Source organism: Sus scrofa, chromosome 11, assembly GCF_054392235.1.
Source record: "Sus scrofa isolate SSC_HxYL_T2T_F1_AM1 chromosome 11, Sscrofa_HxYL_maternal_Yorkshire_Landrace_v2.0, whole genome shotgun sequence".
Lineage (NCBI taxonomy): Eukaryota > Metazoa > Chordata > Mammalia > Artiodactyla > Suidae > Sus > Sus scrofa.
In genome coordinates this window covers 1875459-1901182 of record NC_139393.1, presented here as the reverse complement: position 1 = coordinate 1901182, position 25724 = coordinate 1875459, and the positions used below count along the sequence as shown (strand labels likewise).

Genomic DNA, 25724 nt, shown 5'->3' with positions numbered 1-25724 from the left:
CCTGGAGTGTTTATCTGCTGCTTGTGCACACGTGTTTTTCCCATTTTATTTGGACATGACTAAATTTCTGAGAACAGTAAAAGACTCGTCCCTGTGTAACGACATAATGTACATGTTAAATGTTCATAATCACTAAGGACTTGTGAACATTTCCGTAGCGAAAAGAGGCCAATAGATAAATATTTCTTAAGGAAGGAGCTGTTCTTTCAGTATGGATCTAAGGACTTGCAAAGAGAAGTTTCTGCTTATGAGTGTCAGATTTTGTTCCATGGGTGCTCTTCTTATTATTGGTATGTGATGACTTAAATTTAGGCCTTACAGGAATTCTCGTCGTGGCTTAGCAGGTTAAGAACCTAACTCGTATTCATGTGGGTTTGATCCCTGGCCTCGCTCAGTGGGTTAAGGATTCGGCGTTGCCGTGAGCTGTGGTGTAGGTTGAAGATGCGGCTTGGATCTGGTGTTGCTGTGGCTGTGGTGTAGGCCAGCAGATGTAGCTTGAATTGGACCCCTAGCTTGGGAACCTCCATATGCCGCAGGTGCAGCCCTAAAAAGCTAAATAAATAACTAAATCTTTAAATGAAGGTGGAAGATATGCAAACAGACCAATTATGCCAATCTTGGCTCAAGGAAAAAAGTCAGTGGTGGGCACTTGGTTTGGAGGCAGGCTCCCTGGTGATCATGCACCAAGTAAATGGGGGGGTTGGTTCCTAGGAAAAGTGGAGGAGCTAAGAAGTTGCTGTCGTGGTGCAGTGGTTAACGAATCTGACTAGGAACCACGAGATTGCGGGTTCGATCCCTGGCCTCACTCAGTGGGTTAGGGATCTGGCGTTGCCAGGAACTGTGGCGTAGGTTGCAGATGTGGCTTGGATCCCACGTTGCTGTGGCTGTGGTGTAGGCTGGTGGCTACAGCTCCGATTCAACCCCTAGCCTGGGAACCTCCATATGCCACAGGAGCGGTCCTAGAAAAGGCAAAAAGACCAAAAAAAAAAAAAAAGTGGAGGAGCCAAAAGGTGCAGAGAAATCAAGTTTCTGAATGAACCACACCAGTTACTCCTGGATCCAGTCCTTCTGCAGACCCCAGGGTGTCTGCCTGCTCCCCAAGGGTTTCTGAGGGAACTGCCGCTGCTGCAGCTGGGGTGCCCCAGCCTGCGTCAGGTCTCAGAGGCCATGTGGGTGGCAGTGGTGGTGGTGGTGGGGGGTGCTGGAGACCTCCTCCTGTCCCTGCCCGGGCAGCTTGCTCAGGCCCTGTGCTCACTGGCCTGGTCCCGGGGAGGCGTGCCCAGCATCTACCCTGCCCGGGTCCCTCCCACGGTCACCCTGGGGCTGTGATGCCGCTGCCGGGTCCTCTGCAGTCCGCTTAGGTCCCCGTGGGCTTCACCGCACCTTCCTGCCTCTCCCCATGGAGCCCATCTGCTCACACTCTGCCCCCTTTGTGTTAAGTCAGGGGCCACGTTGGCAGTGGGGCCCTGAGGTCCACAGGCTCTCTTGGCTGCCGGAGGAGACCCCCTCACCCTCCACTGCCCGCCGCCACCCAGGAAAGCAGGTCGAGGCCAGGGGACACCAGGCAGGGACCCGGTGCCGTGGGGCTGCCGTCCCTCCATCCTGCTCTGGGCTGCGGCTTCGGTCCAGCAGGAGCGGCAGCCCAGGCGACACGTGCATTTCCTCCTGCGCCCTCTGCAGAGGGAGCCTTGCCCTGAGCCGCTGTAAGAGGAGAAGGGAAGGGAGCCCCGGGGAGGACTGTCGGTCACGTGACAGGAAACTGCCTTACAATGGCTTCGGGTGGAGCCGGCCTGGCCTTTTCCCCCTCTTTTTTCTTTTCTTTTTCTTCTTTCTTCTGCTTCTTTTTTAAATTTTCAAATTAATTTTGGCACTGCCACAAGATAAACTATACCTCTTTGTTTTGGCTGCACTCTCAATGTTTTGCTATCTGACCACTCGGAACATTTTGATATAAAAGTGGACAATTTTTTTTCTAATTAGAGGCAGTTAAGGAGCGTGAGGAGGGATGGTCCAGGTGACCGAGGAAAGCTGGTCACAAAACAACTCCAGGTACACGACACCAGGTCTGTTCCCAAAAAGGCCGGTGTTGGCCCATGGCTCTCCTCCCACAGCCGCGGCCCCACCTGCGGGGGGCGGCATCCCCGCCCGGAGCCCCTCCCACTGCGCGGCCTGGCTCCGCCCCTCCGGGCCTGGGCGGGGCTCCTCCCCTCCCCTCCCCTCCTCCCCTCCTCCTCCTCCCCTCCTCCTCCTCCCCTCCCCCTCCCTTCCCCTCCCCCTCCCTTCCCCTCCCCCTCCCCCGCCCCCTCCCCCGCCCCCTCCCCTCCTCCCCCTCCCCTCCCCCATCCTCCTCCTCCTCCCCCTCCTCCTCCCCCATCCTCCCTCCTCCTAGGCCTGTCTTCGGGTCTTGGGTCCAGGAGAGCCTTCTGATCCCCGTGTGCCGGATCCGGACTCCTGCCCAGTGCACGGAGATCCGCTGGCGGCAGTTAGCCGGGCCCGGTTCCCTGTATGAGGTCCCGAGTTTCGTTCAGGGGCCGCCTCGCCCTGTGTCCACACGGACGTGTCGTAGTTTATTGCGGCAACTGGTGTTAAAAGCAGGCCGAGGCACCTGGGAAATGGTGAGGGTTTACTTGCGCCGAAGCCTGTTGGAATCGAGCAGCGCCGGGGTCCGGAGCCCGGCCGGCCCGGCCGCTCGGCGGGAGGCAGGAAGCCCTGGAGTGAGTGGTGGAGGCCGGCTGCCAGCGAGCCGGGCCGAGGGCTGTCGGCGGGTTCGTGCCCAGGCGTCAGGCGCGGTTTGGGTTTGCCTGCTGGGCCGGTGAGGCGCTGGAACCACGCGGGACCCACGGCCTCCTCGTGGGATTAACTCAGCGCTGGTAACGGCTGTCCTGCGTGAATCGTGATGGACAAAACCCGTTTCCTGGGGATAAGTTTTCAGAGGTGATAACAGCATTTTTACCTTGAATGGCTACATTTCTTTAAAAATATTTTAGGGCGTTCCTGGCGTGACACAGTGGAAACGAATCCAACTAGTGAGGATGCGGGTTCGATCCCTGGCCTTGCTCAGTGGGTCGGGGAGCCGGCGTTGCTGTGGCTCTGGTGTAGGCCAGCAGCTGTAGCTCTGATTCAACCCCTAGGCTGGGAACTTGCATATGCCTCAGGTGCGGCCCTAAAAAGACAAAAAATAAATAAATTAAAATTGCACTTAATGTTTTCAACCTTGCCAACAGTGAATTCTGCCACTGCTCCTAAAAACAAGAGGAGTTCTTGCTGTGGCACAGTGGGCCAAGAATCTGACTGCAGCAGCTTGGATCCCATCCCCGGCCTAGGACATGGGGTTAAAAGATCTGGTTGCTGCAGGCTGGGATTCAGTCCCAGGCCAGGGAACTTCCATATGCGACAGGCGCAGAGAAAGACAAATACCATATGATATCACTTATATCTGGAATCTAATATACGGCGCAAATGAACCTTTCCACAAAAAAGAAAATCACGGACTTGGAGAACAGACTTGTGGTTGCCAAGGGGAGGGGGAGGGAGAAGATGGACTGGAAATTTGGGGTTAATAGATGCAGACTGGTGCCTTTGGAATGGCTAAGCAATGAGATCCTGCTGTGTAGCGCTGGGAACTCTGTCTAGTCACCTATGATGGAGCAGGACAATGTGAGAAAGAGAATGTATACATGTATGTGTGACTGGGTCACCTTGCTGTACAGTAGAAAATTGACAGTACACTGTAAACCAACTGTAATAAAAAAAAAAAATCATTATAAAAAAAGACTAGTGAGAAAAAAACAAAAACAAAAGCAAAACTAAAAACAAGCAGCCGTTTGTCATTTATAGGTTGTGTTCTGGGCACTAGGAATGTGACGGTGAAGGGGAGGTGGTACGCGTCCCTCGGTGGTAAGGGAGAGCTGTCGTGTGGTGGGGCTCTTACTAAGCGCTGGAGTTTGGATCCATCTTCCTGTAAAAATGGGACAGGGAGTCCAGTCCCCTAAGACCAAAATACGTCTTTCCTCTCCTCCCAGAGGACTTGGCGTGTGTGCGGTCCGAGTCCCAGGGTGACACAGGAGGCTGCGGTCCTGGTGGACCTGCAGGAGGGTAGTTGGCACACAGGTAGCAGGGCTGGTCCCTGGGGGCGGGACCAGCCCCCAGATCCCCAGGCAGCTGCGTCTGCACAGCCAGCCTGGCTCGTGTGCAGTGTTCTGTGTGCAGAGCAGAGCTGCTGGCTGGAGCTGCAGTGCTGGGGTGGTCCCTGTGCCCCGGGGAGCTGGGTCCTGGCCTCCGCCGTGGCGCCCCTTCCCCATATTCCAGGGTGCGGTCCAAACGCTGCTGTTTTCTGAGTGTGGGGATGCCAGGTAGGGTTTAGGTTACACCTGTTGGGTCGCTCCAGGCAGCTTCCTACCCGATGATGGTCTCTGTTGTGGGTGGTGGCCATTCGGGTGTTCCCAGCGGCATGTTGTGAGCTTGGCGCCTGCCCCCAGCAGTGGGCAGACGAGAGGGACTTGGAGCCACCCTCTGTGCCCCTTTCCCTGCCCCCAGTGCTTTGCCAGCCTGGGGAGTGTTGGGAAAATGCTGCTGCCCCGGCCCCATGGTCGGAATTCACTTGGTGAGGAGCGCCCCGGTATGGCACTTCCTGAAGGGGTCCCAGGCTGGCTCACAGGGCTGAGGGTCCACCCAACGGTCGGGTCCTGGGGGTGGGGGTGGGGTCGGGGTCGTGCGCAGCTGCTCTGGGCTCCTTCCTAAACCCCTGTCACTGCCAGCTCACGATCTCTTTTTAGAACCATTTTAATTATTTTATTTATTTTTGTTTTTTTTTTTTTGTCTTTTTAGGGCCGTACCCGCAGCATATGGAGGTTCCCAGGCTAGGGGTCTCATCGGAGCTATAGCTGTCGGCCTACACCAGAGCCACAGCAACGCGGGATCCAAGCTGTGACTGTGACCTACACCACAGCTCCTGGCAACGCCAGATCCCTAACCCACTGAGCAAGGCCAGGGATCGAACCTGCAACCTCATGGTTCCTGGTCGGATTCGTTAACCCCTGCGCCACGATGGGAACTCCTAGAACTATTTTATTGGATAATTATGAATTTCATACCTAACAGAAAGCCACATCCATTACCACAGTCACTGGTCAGTTTCTCTTTATTATGTTATTAAAATTCACTGACCGGAAGTTCGTAGTTCTCAAGATTAAAGCAAAATGCATTCATCGTTCAGTTTTTACGTTAGGTTTTACCTGTCTTGGAGGTCTTTATGTCCTTGAGTAGTATTTTTAGAAGGGAATGGTTTTTCATAATTGCATGCTACCAATTTGTCATTTTATGTAATTTTACTTATTTTTAGTTCGAGGATTTGGATTTTTTTTTAAGTGTTCTTGCTCTCTGTCTTGTCTTTTTTTTTTGGCCACACTCACAGCATGTGGAATTTCCTGGGCCAGGGATCGAACCTGTGTCACAGTGATGACCCAAGCTACTGCTGCGACAGTGCCAGATCCTTAACCACTGTGCTCCTGTCTTTCTGTAGTTATGGGACCGGTCAGCAGATAGCCTTGGGCTTAGAGCAGCCAGAGTCTGCATTTACCTGCGCGCAGAGCTGGCTCTCAGCGTGATTTGGGGGTTGAATTAAGCTGCAGGTTGCAGAGCTCCTTCTACTGAATACTGTAGGTGGAATTAAAGGAAGCCTGGAGGTTGGCAGAACGTGGCTGGCTTGGTGTTTTGTGAGGCCTCAGGCTCCCTCTCCGTTTCTCCTTTGCGCCTTCGTCTGCCCCCCGGGGCACCTCTTTCGGCAACATCTGGGCAGCAAAGGGCTGTTCACCTGTCTCTTTCTCTTTTTCAGGTAGAAAGAGCTGTCTGTTCACTTTGTATGTGCACCCCAAGTTTCGCTTTTTAGTTTATTTGAGCTTTGTTCATTGAGCTTTAATTGACATAAAACATCGTGGTAGTTTCAGGCGCAGAACACACTGATTCCACGTTTGTGTGTGTTGTGACCCGATGGCCACGATGAGGCTAGTTAACTTCACCGCATGTGAAGGGTGTTTTTGAAAGTTCATGACCACTTTAGGGAGTGGAGAGAGGACTGCAGTAGAATTTTGGACCACATGGATTTCATTCTGCTTTTACTAAGGTCACTTAGTCTGGGGATGACGACAGAGAGCTGTCTTCATGGCATGAGAAGTTTTGTATTTTTTTTAATTTAATTTAATTTAATTTATTTTGTGTCCTTTCAGGGCCACACCCGCAGCATATGGAATTTCCCAGGCAAGGGGTTGAATCGGAGCTGTAACCCCTGGCCTGTGCCACAGCCACAGCCACAGCCACGCAGATCCAAGCCATATCTGCGACCTACACCACAGCTCCCGGCAACGCTGGGTCCTTAACCCACTGAGTGAGGCCAGGGATCGAACCTGCATCCTCACAGATCCTAGTCAGATTTGTTTCCGCTGCACCACGACGGAACTCCCTGGCACGAGACGTTTCTTTCCTGTAACTTGCTGAGGTGGCCCTTCCCTGCACCCCGCTGGCCAGACTTCAGTCCTTGGTCACGGGAGGTCAGGCGGCCTTGGAGGTCTGTGCTTCCATTGGGCACCTGGCCGCCCGGCAGAGGCGGCTTGTGTTGGTGGGAGGGCAGGGTGGGCGGGCCTGGCCAGGCAGCCAGGGCACCGATCTGCAGCTGAGCACTTGGGGGCATTGCTTCCGCCGCCCCGGTCGGCCTGCTGAGCACAGGCTCGCCCGTCCTGGGCCTGGCGATGGGTGTGCAGGGCGCGGTGGCTGCGCCACATCGCGTGTCCTCTGCGTCGGCTGAGCTGGTTCCCTCGCAGCCCTGTCGGGGGCCTTCTCTCCGCCCCGGAACCCGGGGGCTGTGCCCTCGTGTTTTTGATGCTTATTTGGAGGGTTATGGCAGAAGTGCTGCTGATCACGCGGCGGAAATAAAGGTGGTTTTGTCCACAAGTAAATGATTAACAGCCACCGAATTTCCCCAGCCGGCAAGTAAACATCGCAAAGCCACGTCCCTGGATTTCTCGAAGCTTTGCCTCCGCACGGGGTGGGGCCAGCGGCATTTGGCCTCCAGGGGGACCTGGGCGACCCAGAGCCTCGGGTGGCGCCCGTCTCTGTCCCCTCCCAGCCGAGGGCTTCATTCAGCTCTGCCCCCTGCTCCCTGACGGTTCAACACGCCTGGCTTTGAGGCCGGAAAGGTTCGCGCTGTTCCCAGGCCGGCCCGTTTCCGTCTCTGTCTTTCAGGCCCGGGTTCCCAAGGTCGCCGGCAGAAGGGGCCCCCCTCGGCATGGGTGTCCCCGCGCTTTCAGGGGGCTTTCTCCTGCAGCACGAAGGCCTGGGCTCTCTGGCTCCTCAGCACCCCCTGTTCCTCTCTGGCCCTCGGGACGGGCTGGGGTTAAAGGAAGCCTGGAGGTTGGCAGAACGTGGCTGACTTGGTGTTTTGCGGGTCTTAGACCAGAGCGTCCGTCCTGCGTCCGTGGACCCTTCCCCGGCACCTCCTCTTTGTCTCCTGAGCGCTTTCAAAGCTGTGTCTCGTCAGCGCTCTGCCCTGTCCTGCCTTCCTCGGAGATGCCTCCGCGACCCGTGTTTCTTCGTTTTCCTTGGAAACCGCTGCCCTCCCCACCCTGCTCAGACCCCGGTGCTTCTCTCGGCACCAGGCCAGCCCGCCGGCCGCAGCCTCTTACCCCCCAGCTGCCATCATAACCTTCTGCCTCACATATTTTGGGGAGGGGGGGCCAGGGACCTGAGCTGCAGCTGTGGCAGTGCCAGGTCTTTTAACCACCTGTGCTGGCACTGCAGAGATGCCCCTGATCCTACCGTGCCACAGCAGGAACTCTGCAAAGTAGATATTTTATTATCAGGCTCATAGTAGGAAACCTGGATTAATTTAGGAATATACTGGAATAATGACCTGTATGTGTAAGTTCTCAAACTTCTCCAGTCATACCAGTAACTTTATGATAATGTTCTCATCTTCTGGTGAAATATCATTTGTTGGAGTTTTGTTAAGTCTCTGTTTGTAATAATCTTAAATATCTATAAATTTAACTTTTCAGAAAACTGAATGTAACAGAAATTGAGTTTATTTGGGCAGTTTATCAGAGTTTAAGAAAAAAATAAGTAGGGCATATTTTCTGGAGTACCCAGTGCAGTGAAAGCCAAGTCAGCTTTCAGTTATCTGCTGCTATGTAACACGCGGTCCCAGAATTTTTAGTGGCTGAGAAGCAAGCGCAGCGGTTACTGTTTGTCCTGACCCTCTGGGTCGTCGGGCCCCGATGCCGGCCGCTGGCACTGAGCGCGTGTCAGAGCCGCAGCCAGGCCTCTTCCGGCCTCTCGGGGCCCAGGGGGTAAAGGTGGAGCAGCCAGGCCTCCAGGCTGGGCACTGGCCTGGTCACTCCAGCCCGGCTCCCAGGAGCTGGGCCCAGGCCTCTGCCCACGGGGGTGGGGTTGTCACCATGCTCGTTCGTGGACACTGGACAGGGGATGAGATTGGAGCATCTAGGATGCCCCAAGCCGCCGAGTGCGTGCGTGCGCTGGGGAGTCTCGTGGGGGTCTCGGAGGTTTCCCTGGGCTGTGGCACTCTCTCTCCTCCTGTCTCAGTAGTGCCAACGGTACCGTCCTTGATGGCTTAGCCGAGTTTTAGCGATGACGAGGAGCTCTGACGGTTTAGCAGCCATCCCTTGATGTCGTGGAGTTCTGGAGCAGTCGGGCTTTGGGGTGACCTCGCGACGCTGTGTCCTCTCACTGGACTCAGCTGGGCCCTGGAGAGTCTTTGCCGTCTGTCCACACCCGTGCAGGTGGGCAGCAAAGGCAGACAGCGGAGGCAGTTTCATGTGATGGGACCTGACGAGGGCACAAGGGTTCTCATCGTCTTTGGAAAAAGGAGTTCCCGCTGTGGCACAGTGAGTTAAGAACCTGCCTGTAGCAGCTCAAGTCTCTGTGGAGGTGCAGGTTCGTCCCTGGCCCGGCACAGTGGTTAAGGATCTGGCGTCGTGGAAGCCGTGACCGTGGGTACGGCTGGGATAGAGAGGAGGGAGGAAGGAGGGGTCATTGTGTGTTTCAACAGAAAACAACGTCGTGAAACTTGTGTTCTCCTGTTCTAATCCAGCCCTTGTTCACAGACGTAATTTGTGTATAGTTACAATATCGAGACAGCATTTTGTACACAGGCATGTCCTGATGTTGTTTACGTGGTGAAAGTTGCTCCTTTTGTCACTGCTCTGGCCTCAGTGTCCCAGAGGACAAGAGTAGAGACGCTCAGTGAGTATTTCTCAGGTAAGGGGACTGCGCTGGAAAAAGTCTTTTTTTTTTTTTTTTTTGCTTTTTAGGGCCGCACCCATGGCATATGGAGGTTCCCAGGCTAGGGGTCGAATCGGAGCTACAGCTGCCGGCCTCCACCACAGCCACAGCAACTCGGGATCCGAGCCGCATCTTCGACCTACACCACAGCTCACAGCAAGGCCGGATCCTTAACCCACTGAGCGAGGCCAGGGATCGAACCCTCAACCTCACGGATCCTAGTCGGATTCATTAACCACTGAGCCACGACGGGAACTTCCTTCCTGGCCTCTTGATGGTGACCAAGACCCAGCTGACCAGCTGGCCGTGCTGTTCTTTCCCTGAGATGCTCCAGAGACGCCGCTGATCCCCTTTTGCTCCAGTGGGAACTCCTGGTTGGTGCTTCGTTTTCCTTTTTCAGTACTGCCCTGCGTCATATGGAAGTTCCCAGTCTAGGGGGTCACATTGGAGCTGCAGCTGAGATCTACACCTCTGCTCACGGTAACCCCAGATCCTTAAGCCGCTGAATGAGGCCAGGGATTGAACATGTGTCCTCATGGATACTGGTTGGGTTCTTAACCTACTGAGCTACAGTGGGAACTCCTAATAGTTGTTTTTTAACAGTTTCTTAACAAGTTCACTGGAAGTTGAGCAGTTTCCTCAGATGGGGGTGGGGGAAGCGGGAGGCTGCTGTGGGGTCCCAGGTGGATGCTGTTTTCTGGGGGTCTGGGGACCACTCTGGCTGCTCCTGCAGCAGCTGCTCTGCAGCTGGGGCGGGGAGGACGGCTACCTCCCCAGGTCTGCCTTGTAGGGTGGGGCCTCCCATGAGCGCAGAGACACCTCTTTTTTTTTTTTTTTTTTTTTTTTTTTTTTGTCTTTTTGCTATTTCTTGGGTTGCTCCTGCGGCATATGGAGGTTCCTAGGCTAGGGGTTGAATCGGAGCTGTAGCCACCAGCCTATACCACAGCCACAGCAGGATCTGAGCCACGTCTGTGACCTGCACCACAACTCACGGCAACGCCGGATCGTTAACCCACTGAGCAAGGCCAGGGATCGAACCTGCAACCTCATGGTTCCTAGTTGCATTTGTTAACCACTGAGCCACGACAGGAACTCCAGAGACACCTCTCTGAGAAGATGGCGTGTGGTGCCCCGCAGGGTCCCACTGGGTTGGCAGGCGATGCCATGTGAATGCGGTGGTGCGTGTGTGGCGGTGACAGTGCACTGGGCCTCAGGCCAGGTCACTTTTCCTTCTCAGCTGAAGACCCCAGGGACCCGGGAGTGAGGAGACCTGGCCCTGCTCTGGGTCTGTGGCGACTTTCACTGGGCAGCTCGGCGAGCGGACGCAAGGAACCGGGGGAGGGTCTGGAGGCTGAGGGCCGGGGGGGCGGCGCGTGGACGGCTGCGCACACGCAGGCTGTGGACACACGGCTCGTGAACGCCGGGCAAGCGTGCAGTCCGGCCGGAGCCTGAGCTCGGGGGCAGCGCACGGACTTCCCTGGTCCCTGCTGTTCCAGTTTCACGCGGCCGCAGGCTCACCGCCGCCAGGGGGCCAAGGCCAGCGCCTGGACGCCTTCTCACAGCCGCAGCCCACCTGCTGGCCGCAGCTCTGGAGGCTGGAGCCACAGACGGGGGTCCTGCTGTCTGGTGGGAGGATGCGAAACAAGGTTGTGAGGCCTGGTGCGTTTAGAAATGATTCTGAGTTTCCTGCAGCGTTTAACACACCGCTATACCTATGTGTTTAGTGGTGTTTAATGAGAGTTAATATGCAGAAAGTAAATATTTGCTAAGTTTGGAGGAAGGATAGCACAGCAGGACTGCCAGTCTCGGTTGTTTATGGGACAAGTGGGCTCAGTGGTGTAGGTGTATAGTTGGTGTGTATGGTGAGTGTGATTCGTGGATGGGTGTGGATGGGTGTGGATGGGTGGGGGATGGCTGTATGATTTGTGTGTCATGTGTACCACTTGAAACAGCCCCTGAGTGTGTCTGTTGTGTGGTCTCCTGGTCATCTTTTGGTTACTTAGTGAAGATACAGATCTTCACTCTCTGGCGGGCACACATGGAGGGAGGTTGATCCTGTGCCGTTGGCCATGGTCAGTCCTGCACGTGCTCCTTCCTTGCATGTGGCAGGTCAGAAGTGATGGGCATGTGTAGCTCTTCTTCCCGAAGGAGGCAGGTGGGCCCACGGGTGCCAGCAGCAAGGCTCCTCCTTTGGGTTCTGACAGGCACAAAGGGCCCCACGGAGGTGCACTGACACCAGGTCTCGTGGAGGCAGTAGGGAGCCCTCCGCAGACGGGTCTCGTCCCAACAGCCCAGAGCTGGAAGCGGGCATCTCGGGGCTCCCTGCACCCTGGGGCCTCCCCCGGCCGCACCAGATTCTCAGCTCCACCCTTTTCGTTGGTCCCAAACAGCCCGGTGGGGGCGGTGGGGCGGTGTCCCACCCAGCCTGCCCCCCCCCCCCCCGGGAGCTGCTCCGCCCCACTCCCCCAGGCAGCCTCACACCTCCTCCCCAGCCCCCCTCTTTCCCCCAGACTCCCGAGGGGTTTCAGGCTGGCATCTCCAAGAACCCCGGCCAGGCACCTGTGTCCTTTGTCCTGGCGCTCTTGGGTAAGGACTATGCTGCAGCTGCAGCAATGCCGAACCCTTAACCCCCTGCGCCAGGCCGGGGATGGAACCCATGCCTTGGCAGTGACCTGAGCCGCTGTAGTCAGATTGTTACCCCGCGGCGCCATGGCGGGAACGCCTGGAAACTCGATTTGGAGACCCTGTCCTGTGCCGCCTTCTCTGCTGCTGGGACTGGCCGTGCAGCCAGCCCAGGGCACTCCACAGCGGGCGTCGGCGGGCTCTGGAAGGACTCTGGGCACCTGGGGGCACTCTGGGGCACCCGTCAGCGTTTACCGTCCAGTCCCAGCAGTTTTCTCACAAGGAGCAGAATGTTGGGTTGGTCCAGGGCCGCCCTCAGGACTCGTGCTCCTCCGAGCCTGCAGTTCAGCGCGCATCAGGCCCCGAGCAGGAACTGGCCCCGGGGGCGGTGTTAGGTGCCGCCCACAGCCGTGCCCGCACCGACGTGTCTGTGCTCCCGCAGGAGATGGCGGGCCGGGCCCTCAAGCAGACGGGCAGCCGCAGCATCGAGGCGGCCCTGGAGTTCATCAGCAAGATGGGCTACCTGGAGCCCGGGAAGGAGCAGATCGTGCGTGTCGTCAAGCAGACCTCCCCAGGTGAGCGCCCAGGAGCCGGGTGGGGTCCGGGCGTCCCAGGGGCCACAGCCCTGAGGGGGCTGAGCCGCCCTGGGCCTTGGCCCGACGGGCATGGGTGGCAGATGATGGCACTCCGCTGGGTACTTCCTGTGGGGGGGGGTGTTTGTGGACTTGTTTAGTTTAGTTTTTTTTTTTTGTCTTTTTGCCAGTTCTAGGGCTGCAGCCACAGCATATGGAGGTTCCCAGACTAGGGGTGGAATCGGAGCTGTAGCCGCCTGCCTACGCCAGAGCCACAGCAACGCGGGATCCGAACCGCGTCTGCAACCTACACCACAGCTCACGGCGACGCCGTATCCTTAACCCACTGAGCAAGGGCAGGGATCGAACCCGCAACCTCATGGTTCCTAGTCGAATTCGTTAACCACTGAGCCATGACGGGAACTCCTGGACTTGTTTAGTTTTGTCTTGTGAACGATTGAAACAGTCACTGGATATTAAAATTAGGGAATCCTGAAGAGACTAAAAATGTTCTTTCTACTTTCTCCTGGGCCTGTAGGGGGGTCTTTACAAGGGAGGCTTGTTTCACTGATTCTGAAACACACTGCTCCCCCCACTGGAGCCTCTGAGAGCAGGCCGGCCCATGGCAGGGCCGCCAGGGCTTAGGGTGGGGTGGGGCGGGCCTTGGGCGGAGGTGGGGGCGAGCTCCCACCCCACGCCCCTGGGAGGAAAGTGCACATGCACGCGCACCCACACCAGGGACGGACAGAGGCCTCAGCGCCAGATGCCCTGCTCTGCCACCTGTCATTGACAGTCTCCGACGGAGCCGGGGCCCTTTGGGGAGTAGGAAGGGATGGTGGATTTTGAGCAGAAGCGGGAGTGCTCCCTCTTTCGTGGAAGACCTGGGATAAAGCCCGCTCGTCTGCTGAGTGAGCAAACTGCACAGGCCTCGGCCGCCGTCTTGGTTGTGAGGGAGACGCCCATGCCTGGTTTCCTCCTGACTGGGGACATTCCTTGGGCTCGGCGGGCGGGCGGCTGTGCCCGGGCGCTTAGGGTGCAGGGTCTGTGTGGAAGACGGCCCCATGGGGCAGCGACCCTCGCTCTTCCATGGTCCACACCTGCCTTCGATGGGGCCTCCCCATCCTTCTTAGCCTGGGAGCAAAGCCATTGCTCTGCTGTGCCTTCGGCTGGCAGTCATGGCTGTAGAGGGTCTTGGTTCTGCCAGGTACTCCTGGGGGTTTTTGGATGGGCAGGGCCTTTGGACTCGGAGCCTGGCCAAGCCCACACAGTGATCAGCGTGTGGGGAGCCTTCCTGGGGCCTTTGGTCGCAGAAGAGCCAGTATAGTCATGGTCAGCCCCTGGTCATTGTCACCGTGAGCTGGAAAGGGCCAGAACCAGCAGGTGCCCCCAAGGCCACCTCCACTCTCCTCTTTCCTGCAGGAAAGGGCCTGGCCCCAGCTTCGGTGCCGCGGCGGCCGAGCTTTGAAGGAGCAGGTGCCCCTTTCCCACCCTACCCGCAGATGAGCGGGGCAGCCTTTGAGGGCCCGGCGGCCCTGGAGGAGGTGGCCCGCCAGTACCCGGACTTCCTCTTCGGGGGCGTGGGCCCACACTGCGTGCCTGGCCGCCCGCACCAGCCCAAGGGCTATGCCGCCTCTGCGGAGGCTTCCGGGGTGAGCCTCCCAGGCGGCCCAGCGCCCCCGCTGCAGGGCCAGCACTACAGGCCACACCTGCTGGGATCCGGGGAGCCCCGGGGCTACGGCGTCCAGCGCAGCTCCTCCTTCCAAAGCAAGACTCCACCTGAGGCTGGCGGGTACGCAAACCTGGCAGCCAAGGGCGCAGCCGTGCAGCCCGGGGCCGGCCACACCTTCTCGCCGGCGCCTGTGTATGCACCGCACCCACACCACAAGCAGGCCCTGCAGGTGCACGCGGGCAGCCCGAGAGGCCCCGTGTTTGCGGGCGATGGCGCCCCGCCCGGCCTGCTCGCTCCCTGCAGGAACAGCCTCAACGTGGACCTGCACGAGCCGGGCGCGGGCGCGCAGCAGTGGCCGGGCTCCTCCCTGTCCCGGCGCGACTCTCTGCAGAAGCCGGGCCTGGAGGCGCCGCCCCGGCAGCACGTGGCCTTCCTGGCCGACGGCCCGGCCCCCAGCAGGACCAGCTCCTTCAACAGCCACCAGCAGCCGGCGGCCGTGGCCTCCCCCAACACCATCACGGCCGTGACCGCCGCCCACATCCTGCACCCGGTCAAGAGTGTGCGGGTGCTGAGGCCCGAGCCGCAGACGGCCGTGGGGCCCTCCCACCCGGCCTGGGTGCCGGCGCCCAGCCCCGGCGTGGAGAGCCTGGACTCCCAGGACGAGCACCCCCTGCCCCTGGGGGCCGCCTACCCTCTGGACGCGGAGCTGGGCGCCGAGGCGAGGTGCCGGCCCCCGCCCTACCCCCGGCACCGGCCCTACGACGTGGACGTGGACAGCCTGTGCGCGGGGGTGGAGCAGGGCCTCCGGGGGGGCCCGGCCACGGAGCCCCCCGCGAGCAGTCGCAAAGCGGAGAAGCCGGGCAAGGACGGAAAGCAGATCCAGACGTCGCCGGTGCCCGTGCGGAGGGGCAGCCGCGATGCAGAGAAGGCGGGCTCCCGCATCAAGAGCTACTCGCCCTCCGCTTTCAAGTTCTTCATGGAGCAGCACGTGGAGAACGTGCTGAAGACCTACCAGCAGAAGGTGGCCCGCAGGCTGCAGCTGGAGCAGGAGATGGCCAAGGTGAGTCCCGCGGGCCTGCCCCTGCCTGCGCGGCTGACGGGCCTCACAGCCCAGCGTCTCCCAGGCTGGGCGTCTGGCTTTGGGGACAGCCGGAGACGACCGGCTGCGCCTGCTGTGCCTGCAGGGGCTTGTGCGCTGGTTCTTCTGGTGTGTCCTTGCTCAGGAGCAAATTCAGTCGCGGTAACTAACTAGTGGTGGGACATTCGCAAAGAGTAAAACAAAGTTCGAAGCTTTATCAATTGAAATTGTGGGATGTATAAAGAAAAACATCTGCTAGTGAGTCATTTTCTTATTTAAAAATTTTTTTTAAAAATTTTGTTGTTGTTGTTGTCTTTTTGCTATTTTTTGGGCTGCTGCTGCGGCATATGGAGGTTCCCAGGCTAGGGGTCCAATCCGAGCCGCATCTGCGACCTACACCACAGCTCACGGCAACACCGGATCCTTAACCCACTGAGCAAGGGCAGGGACTGAACCCGCAACCTCATGGTTCCTAGTCGGATTCATTAACCACTGAGCCACGACGGGAACTCCTTTTTTTTTTTTTTTTTTTTTTTAAACAGCCGAAGCCATGGCAGATGGAAATTCCCGAGCTAGGGATTGAATTCCAGCTGCAGCTGTGGCAATGCCTGATCCTTAACCCTCTGTGCCACAGTGGGAACTCTGTTCTATTTCTTAATTACATCTATGATTAGCCAGTAATTTTTTTTTTCTTTTTTTGTCTTTTATCTTTTTAGGGCCACATCCATGGCATATGGAGGTTCCCAGGCTAGGGGTCTAATCGGAGCTGTAGCCGCCGGCCCACACCACAGCCACAGCAACGCAGGATCAGAGCCACGTCTGTGACCTACACCACAGCTCACGGCAACACCGGATCCTTAACCCACAGAGCAAGGGCAGGGATCAAACCCGCAACCTCATGGTTCTTAGATTCTTTTCCACTGTGCCAGGATGGGAACTCCTAGCCAGTAATGTTTGAAATATACCCTAATTGACAGTAACCGTTGGAGCAAGTAATTATTAATGAAGTTATTTAAATTAAAAGATTACGGTAAATGTTGATCACACAGGTGAGAACTTAAAATTGGGGAAGTAAAATGTATGCTCTTCCTGCTGTCCTATTTTCACTGGCTTTTTTCTTGTTGTTTTACCATCTTTCCCTGAGCCGTTCAGTTATCCGTTGCTCTTAGAGTTCCAGGAACGTCATTAACAGAAGTTACATTTAGCTGTGCACCCAGTGACCTTTACCTAAAGTCACCAGAACAAGCGCTCCCTAGGGTGTCTCCCTCCGCCTCCACGCTGTGGCTCTGCGTGGCCGGCAGGAGCGAGACGTGGTTGGTTGGCTCTGGTGCTCGGCCCTTCCGTCGCTTCCCTCCTTCCACGGGCTGGAGGGGGGTCCTGCCCCTTCCGGGGCCCCGTCCCCGCCGTGTCCTCCGGGGTGACCCTGTCTCCTTCTGCACAGGCCGGCCTCTGCGAGGCCGAGCAGGAGCAGATGCGGAAGATCCTCTACCAGAAGGAGTCCAACTACAACCGGCTCAAGAGGGCCAGGATGGACAAGTCCATGTTCGTGAAAATCAAGACGCTGGGCGTGGGCGCCTTCGGGGAGGTGTGCCTGGCCTGCAAGGTGGACACGCACGCCCTGTACGCCATGAAGACCCTCAGGAAGAAGGACGTGCTCAGCCGCAACCAGGTGGCCCACGTCAAGGCCGAGAGGGACATCCTGGCGGAGGCGGACAACGAGTGGGTGGTGAAGCTCTACTACTCCTTCCAGGACAAGGACAGCCTGTACTTCGTCATGGACTACATCCCGGGCGGGGACATGATGAGCCTGCTGATCCGCATGGAGGTCTTCCCGGAGCCCCTGGCCCGCTTCTACATCGCCGAGCTGACGCTGGCCATCGAGAGTGTCCACAGGATGGGCTTCATCCACCGCGACATCAAGCCGGACAACATCCTGATCGACCTGGACGGGCACATCAAGCTGACCGACTTCGGCCTCTGCACGGGCTTCAGGTGGACTCACAATTCCAAATACTACCAGAAAGGTACAGCCCGGGCCAGCGCCACCCCCCCCCGCCCCCCCGCCCGTGCTTTTCCGCTGCTGCGACACCCTCTTCTCCCTGGAAAGGCAGCCCGACTGGAGGTTGCCGTGTTACGTTAGTGGCCTCAAGTCTTACGGGGATGTTGTTAGGACGGCAGGCCATGGGGTGTCTTTGGGCTTTGCGCAGGAAGCGTCTCTCTGCCTGTTAAAACAAGCCTTCAAAAATAAGCCTCATGGCCTCCCAAGGAGCTCTCGCTCTCGGCCAGCCTTGGCCTGCTGCAGGTGTAGACCGCGCTGTGCACCCAGTGACCTTTACCTCTGGCAGCTCTGCTGTTTGGAAACGTCAGAAACAGCTGGTTGTTGTCTTAGTTATGGTATGAGTTGTTGTTGTTTTTGTTTTTTGTCTTTTTAGGGCCACACCTGTGGCACATGGAGGGTCCCAGGCCAGGGGTCGAATCAGAGCTGTAGCCACTGGCCTACACCACAGCTCATGGCAACGCCAGATCCTTAACCCACAGAGCGAGGCCAGGGATTGAACCAATATCCTCATGGATACTAGTAAGATTCATATCCACTGAGCCATGATGGCAACTCTTATTTATGGTATGAATTTTTGAAATAGTTATTTTAATGCTATAGCTCAGGCTTCCATTTTTTAACTCAAAATTAATCCTAAATCATTTAATTCATGCTTGTCTTTTGGCACTGGACTCATTTATGTTCATGTTTCCCTTTTTTTAGTTTTTTTTTTTTTTTTTTTTTTTTTCTTTGCTTTTTAGGGCTGCACTTGCTGCGTATGGAGGTAGGTTCCCAGGCTAGGGGTTCAATCGGAGCTACAGCCACAGCAACGCCAGATCTGAGCTGCATCTGCGACCTACACCCCAGCTCACGGCAACGCCAGATCCCCAACCCACTGAGCGAGGCCAGCGATCGAACCCACAACCCTATGGTTCCCAGTCAGATTCTTTTCTGCTGCACCACAATGGGAGCTCCAATGTTCGTATTTTCTTAATCTTTTCCTGGTTTTCCGTGCCTGTCGTAAAACGTAGCCTCAGAGGTGGGCCTGAGCATGCTGGGAACGCCATCCCCCAGTCACAGCACCTTTGTCGCCAGCCTCGAACAGCGCCCCATGCAGGCCGCCCGGCGCCGGGCGCAGCCCCTGCCGCCACCGCCCACGGCTTGGATCGGAGGCCCGGAACCACAGCCGCCCCGCGGAGCTGGCGGGAGGACTCCTTCTCTCGCTGTGTCGGGCGCTGCCTTGGAAAACTTTGACCTTTGAAACTGGGGGTCTCTTGCGTGTTGAAGAGCGAAGGTTCACCTTGCTTTTCCTCCTCTTTCCCCCGCCCTGCGCCCCGGGTCACAGGGAGCCACACCCGGCAGGACAGCATGGAGCCCAGCGACCTCTGGGACGACGTGTCCAACTGTCGGTGTGGGGACCGGCTCAAGACCCTGGAGCAGAGGGCCCGGAGGCAGCACCAGCGGTGTCTGGCGCACTCCCTGGTGGGGACCCCGAATTACATCGCCCCGGAAGTGCTCCTCCGGAAAGGTGCGTGTGTGCCCCCGGCTCCAGTGCTCAGCCTGAGTCGCCCTCCGGGTTCCTGCGGGGCTGAGAGTGTGTTCTCAGCATGTGGCCCTGGTGTGTGGCCCTGAGGGTGGGGCTGCCCTTTGCCCCCAAGCCCAGAGGAGCCGCCCCAGAGCTGGTGTGGACAGAGTGCGTGCCAGGGGCACCAGGGTCCCAGGCTCCGGCTGGGAGGCACTGCCTTCCCTGGTCAGCGTGGGCGAGGGTCACTTCCTCCGATGCCTCCCCAAGCGCCTGGAAGGTGGCAGGATGTGGGGACCCTGTGCCCCGCCTGGCCGGGCGCAGGAGGAAGCTGATCGTTGGTCATGTGCTATCAGCGGCTGCATTTGTGGGTTTGATTCCGGGGGATGCACTCAGGGAGCTGTGACCCAGGTCACTGGAGCCAGCCGACAGGGCCCCCACCTGTGTCCCCTGGTAGCTGCCCGCCTGCCAGCCTCACTGTAACTGCGGCTGCCTTGAGAGGCTGTGGGGAGTGTTCACCTCGCTGCCCAGGAAAGGTGGGAGGCGGGAGGTGCTGGCCCTCAGGCGGCCACCCTGTCCCCCCAGCCCTCGGCGCAGCCCAGAGGAGTCCCCTGGGCAGGGACTGCAGTGCACCTTTGGCAAGAATTTGGGCACGGCAAGGTTGGAGCGGGGCTTGTGTTGGGACATGGGACAAAATCAGAGGAAGACCAGCCTGCCCCAAGGCCTTCCAGAGGCTGCCCTGGCTGAGTCCCGGGCGTGGGAGCTCCGCGGGGTCCCCTCCTTGCTCCCACCCCACCTGCCGGGGGCGCCGCCGAGGTCCCGAGACCTCCCCGGGAAGCGCTCGGCACCGCCCCGACCGGGTCACAGAATTGCCGCTTCGTTCCTCGTGTGTACTTCGTGTTTGGTTCTTCAAGAACTTGGACTTCTGGTCGGTATTGTTACCAACAGTAACAGTAGTCTTTTTAAATTAGTCTGTCGCCATGAGAGCACATACGGTGCTTGTCACAGGCTGATGGTGGAAAATCAGGACGCATCCGGGCCTGTGCCCCTCAGGAGCCCGACTCTGTCTTTCAGGGTACACCCAGCTCTGCGACTGGTGGAGTGTCGGCGTGATTCTCTTCGAGATGCTGGTGGGGCAGCCGCCCTTCCTGGCCCCGACTCCCACGGAGACCCAGCTGAAGGTAACGGAGCGGGAGTCGGGGCTGCCCCGTGGGGCTGCCTGATGAGCCGGGCGGTCTTTGCCGACATCCACCTTTTATCCCCAGTGGTGTAGTGCTGTCCCTTGTCCCTGTGTGTAACGGGAGTTTTCAAAAGTATTGTTGTGGGGAGGTCCCATCGTGGCTCCAGTGGTTAATGAACCCGACTAGTATCCGTGAGGATGCAGGTTCCATCCCTGGCGTCGCTCAGTGGGTTAAGGATCCGGCATTGCCATGAGCTGTGGTGTAAGTCACAGATGCGGCTTGGATCCGGCGTTGCTGTGGCTGTGGTGGAGGCCGGCGGCTGCAGTTCCGCTTTGACCCCTAGCCTGGGAACCTGCATACACCACGGGAGTGGCCCTAAAAGACAAACACACACACAAACACACACACATACTATTATTACTACTTAGTTAAAGTGTTTTAATAAGTAAAGGCACAGAGTCAGACCCAGGTTTTGACTTGAGGTATTACGGGACCGTGGTCCCCTGCCGTCTTGGTATCTCCAGGTGGGGATTGGGAACAGAGAAGCAGGAAGGCTGCAGGTCTGGGGCGGCCGAGCGAGACCCAGCAGAGCTCAGAGCTCAGAGCGGTGCCCGAGCAAGTCGCTGTGTTGCTTTGGATGTTGGGTGTTACCTGGTTGCCGCTGGCAGGTTGTCAGCTGTGTGGTCAGGCTAGCTCTGCATGTTTCTCATGTTCATTTCAAGTAAGTAAAATCTCTCTGTCACGTAACAACTTAGTGCTAAATAGTTTTAGCACAGGGGCCCTTTACTCTCCGAAGTGAATGGTTGGATGGCCTCGAAGGCGGGACGGGAGCCTCGTTGACGTCTCTGGAACTTCTGAGAACCGCGCTCCCACCTGCTCCCTGACAGTCCTAGAACGTTTTCACATGCCCCTCAGTCCACGGGAGACCCTAAATCAGTAACCTCTTGGTTAGGAAAACCTTAAATTAAGGCTTGGTTTTATTACAGTGATCATAAGTTGGAGTTTGGCAGTGTCTGTATCTTCATCGAACTGCTAAACCAGTGACTGATTTGCCTGCATGATGATAACCTGGTGCATAAATGTGCCGACACTTGGCATGGAAACCCCTTTTAAGTGTACAGTTCAGTTGCATTAAGTCTGTTCAGAAAGGTGTGCAGCTGTCACCACTGCCCGTTTCCCGATGTTTCCATCATCCCAGGCAGAAGCTGACCCACTCAGCGGTGGCCCTGGGGCCCCGGAGCCTCTCTGCTGCTTCTGCTGCCATGAAGTGGCCTCCTCCGGGCCCCGATATATGTGGCACCATGCAGCTCTGGCCTCCGTGGCTGGGCCCTGGTATACGTGGCACCGTGCAGCTCTGGCCTCTGTGGCTGGGCCCTGGTATACGTGGCACCGTGCAGCTCTGGCCTCCGTAGCTGGCTCGTTTCACTCAGTTCAGCCCTGCTGTCGCCTGTGTCCGGATTTCCTTTCTAGGCTGAACGGTACCCCACTGTGTGTAAGTAACGTTCCACTTTGTCTGCCCATCGTCCGGTGGTGGCCGTTCAGGCTGTGTGTCCCCTGCCCTTGTGAACAGGGCTGCCGTGAACCTGAAGGTGCCTGCCTGGTCCCTGCTGTCTCCCAGTGTGTCTGGGTCGATGCCCAGGACGGGCTTGCTGGGTCCGCGGTTATTCCACCTGGAACCTTCTGAGGAACCTGCGTGCTGTTTCCACCATTTGACGTTCCCTCCGACAGGGAGCGGAGTCCCTGCTTCTCCGCATCCGTGCCCACATTTATTTTCCTCTTTTTTTAGTAGTAGCCTTTCTGGTGCGTGTGAGATGGTATCTCCTGGCAGTTTTGAGTTGCGTGTCCGTTGTGTTCAGGGATGCTGAACGTCTCTTCCTGTGCTTCGTGCTCATTTCTGAGAGAAAGGTCTCTTCAAGTCCTTGGCCCCACCCCCCACTTCTTTCTTTGTCTTTTTTTTTTTTTTTTTGCTTTTTAGGGCCGCACTTGCAGCACATGCAAGTTCCCGGGTTAGGGGTCCCAGCCTGCAGCCACAGCAATGCCAGATCCAATCTGCATCTGCGACCTCCACCACAGCTCAGGGCAACGCCGGATCCTTAACCCATTGGGCGAGGCCAGGGATCGAACCACAGCCTCATGGTTCCTGGCCAGATTTGTTTCTGCTCTGCCACTGCAGGAACTCCTCCTTTGCCCTTTTTTGATCAGGTGGTTTGGGGGTTTGTTGTTGAGTTCTTCTTGTATTCCTGACGTTAATCCTGTGTCACATCTACACTGGGCATCAGTCTCCCCCTCCATGGGTTGCCTTTTCGCTCTGCTGATTTTGATGTGTACAAAGTTGAAATTTTGTTGAGTCCGTTATGTGTTTTGTGTTTTATTGCCTGTGCTTTTGGTGTCATATCCAAGAAATCAGGGCCAGATCCACCATCGTGGAGATCCTCCTCTCTGTTTTCTTCTCTGAGTTTTATAACTTCAGCTCCAGTAAACAACTACTCAGGTTCCAACCATCCCTCGTACCCCCGCTCCACCCTCGCGCCACCCCACTCATGTGGCCTTGGTTCATCCTGACTCCGGGTGTAAACAGGAAGTCCCTTAGAAAAGAAAAACAACGTTTTCGGAGTTCCCTTGTGGCGCAGCAGATGAAGGATCTGGCGCTGTCCCTGCTGTGGCTGGGCTCGCTGCCGAGGCGCAGGGGTGACCCCCTGGCCCAGGAACTGCCACATGCTGCGTGTGCAGCCGGGAAGGAACAAAAAGAAGTCCCCGAGGCGTCCTCTTCACAGGGAACCTGACCGTGACCCAGGCTGCTCTGTGTGCTTGAGCGTCGGGAACCGAGGGTGTCTCTCGCACCCCGTTCCTCAGGCTGTGGGCCTCCCGCTAAAACCACGCGGGCCATTAGCTGTTCACGTCCTTCTCTGTCTCTTCTCTTTTCCCGAAGGGAAACTATCAAAGTCTTACTTTGATATTAAAAATTTTTAGATTGACGTGTAGTTGGTTTATGGTATGTGTTTGTTTCACGTGTACACAGAGTGATTCAGTTGTGTGGTGTTTCCAGGTTCTGTGCTGTCTCAGGTTATTACAAGACATGGGGCAGTTCCCTGTGCTCTTCAGTAGGTCCTTGTTGCATGTCTGTGAGTCTGGTTCTGTTTCGTAAGTTCATTTTATTATGTTTTTCTAGATTGCACGTAGCAGTGGTACAATGTGGTACTTGTCTTTGTCTGAACTGACTTCACTAAGGATGATAATCAGTCCCTAGGTTCATCTAGGTTACTTCGAGTGGGATTGTTTCATTCTTTTTTATGGCTGCGTGGTATTCCATTCCTCTTCTTAAGCCCTTCCTCTGTGGGTGGACACTTAGGTGGCTGCCACGTCTTGGCTATCGTGAAAGTAGCGGTGCACGGATCTTTTCAGAATCGAGGTTTTGTCTCTTCCGGATGCCGGGAGCGGTTCTGCAGGCTCATACAGTTGCCCTGTTTTGAGCTGTTTGAGGACCGTCCGTTCTGTTTGCAGTCTGGCTGCACAGTGGACCTTCCCACCAGCAGGGCACGAGGGCTCCCGTGTCTCCATGTGCTCACCAACACTTGGTACTCGTGGTCGTTTTGCTGATGGCCATTCTGACCCGCGTGGGGCGATGGCTCGTTGTGCTCTTTGTGTTTCTCGAATATCGAGGGCCGTTGAGATCACATGCTCTCACGCTGTCCCGGGCCGGCCGCCGTCAGCCGGGGTGAGGGGGAGGAAAACCGGTGTGCTGTCCCCGCAGGTGATTAACTGGGAGAGCACGCTGCACATCCCGGCGCAGGTGGAGCTGAGCCCCGAGGCCCGGGACCTCATCGCCAAGCTGTGCTGCGCGGCCGAGCGTCGCCTGGGCCGCAACGGGGCCGACGACCTGAAGGCCCACCCGTTCCTGGGCCCCGTGGACTTCTCCAGCGACATCCGGAGGCAGCCGGCCCCCTACGTGCCCACCATCAGCCACCCCATGGACACGTCCAACTTTGACCCCGTGGATGAGGACGGGCCCTGGCAGGACGGCAGCGAGGACGGCAGCAGGGCCTGGGACGCGCTGGGCCCGCCGGGCGGCCGGCACCCCGAGCACGCCTTCTACGAGTTCACCTTCCGGCGGTTCTTTGACGACAACGGCTACCCCTTCCGCTGCCCGAAGCCCGCGGGGGCCGAGGCCGAGGCGGAGCCGCCGGGGGCGTCGTCAGGGGGCTGCCAGCCCGTGTACGTGTAGCGCCCGGTGCGCTGAGCCCCCGGCCGCCAGGACGGCGGCCCGGGACCCACGGGGTTCGAGTCGGCTTAGAGGACCTTCACTGCATTAAAATGATATTTTAAAGAATTAGTACAGTTTAGAAAGAGCACTTATTTTGTTTAATAGCCATTTTTCTAACTAAATTATAGGGATTGGTTTTGACAAATCATGCTGCTGTTATTTTCTACGTTTGTATTTTATCCACAGCACTTATTCACATTTAGGGAAAGACATCAAAGCTGAACATCATGTGATAAGAAATCTGTGCAATAATGTAAAAAAAAAAGAGATAACACTGTTGTGATGTAACTGATGCCATTTTATTCGCACAGTTGTTTCTGCTTTATATTTTTCCCACATTTCAAAGTTGTGATAGAACGTTGCAAGCTGCTTCTGTTGTTTTGTCCTCTGTGCTTTTTGCATATTGTGGTGCGATAGGAAGTGTGGGCAGGGGAGCCGGCTGGTGCGATTCCAGGTGGCAGCTTCGGCGCAGGGCTGCAGGGACAGGCTTGTCCTGTTGGGACGTGATCGAGTCTTGCCGTTCACAGCGGGTTCTGTGAACACGTCCTTCCCCGGCGCCTGGGCCGGAGCCGGCCTGGGCCGGCTTCCTCCTGTCTCGCTGCGGAAACGCGCGCGTGTCTGTGAAGTGGTGTGACTGTGTCGTGGGTGCGACTGGACTCTTTGGGGGCAGGCGTAGACGTTTGTCCTCCACGAACCTTGCCTTCGTCAAAAGGGATGAACTTAGCTCCGCCAAGAAAGCCCAGGTCAGACGCCGACCTCCGCGTGCCTTGCCAGCCAGGGTGCCCGAGCCCCCCTGCCCTCCAGGCGCCCGCAGGGGCCGTGTCCCAGACCCTGGGTCACCGGGCGGAGGGGTGTGACCTCAGGGTCCCGCACCTTGTCTCTGGTGTGCTTCGAAGGGTCAGTCTTCCCTTGGTTTTAAAAATGACGTTTTTCTCATCTTTGTAGAAGGACGTTTCCCAGGGCGGTTGGAATAAGAAAGGTGATGAAGCCATATGTACTTTCCTAGGCGTGTAGATGTCTACATAACTCATAGATTAACACAGAATATTCCCACTGCGAGTAGTATGATTCCTATTTAAAGTGATTTATATTTGAGTAAAACGTTAAATTCTCTTTTTTGCTTTTTAAAAACCGGACGCGTCCTATTTTCCTTTATATTATTCCACATATTTTTCCTTGAGGTTTTTGGCATGACACATCCATTACTTAGTGTGCATCTCGGCACCAACACGTCTGCGTGCCTTGGCGTCTCGGCGGCAGAGGCTCCGGGTGCGGCTTCCGTGGTGAGAGCGGCGTCGGGGGCCGCGGTGCTCCCGCAGGGGCGTCAGCCTGCCGGGGCTGCGGTCTCGCCGTGCTCTTACTTAGGCTCTGACAGGCTCCGTGTGGTGGGTTCTTTCTCAGGAACTCGGTTTAACTCTTATTTATTGATGTATCATTGCCTTTGAAAAGCTTCTACTGGCACAATTTATTATTAAAATTTTACATCCAAA

The 25724-nt window shown here is 57.0% G+C and overlaps 1 protein-coding gene across 3 annotated transcripts in view; it reads left to right on the top strand.

Annotated features, from left to right (window-relative positions):
* Positions 1-25724, top strand: part of LATS2 (large tumor suppressor kinase 2) — a 40434-nt gene extending 14710 nt beyond the window's left edge. Inside the window, exons 1-7 of one of the 3 annotated variants that reach the window (XM_084981068.1) lie at positions 1756-2063; positions 12356-12488; positions 13905-15214; positions 16674-17256; positions 18616-18798; positions 19867-19973; positions 23725-25724. In XM_084981068.1, coding sequence (XP_084837194.1) covers positions 12359-12488; positions 13905-15214; positions 16674-17256; positions 18616-18798; positions 19867-19973; positions 23725-24195 — 2784 coding nt within the window. In that variant the 5' untranslated portion in view covers positions 1756-2063; positions 12356-12358 and the 3' untranslated portion in view covers positions 24196-25724. 3 annotated transcript variants of the gene reach the window in all.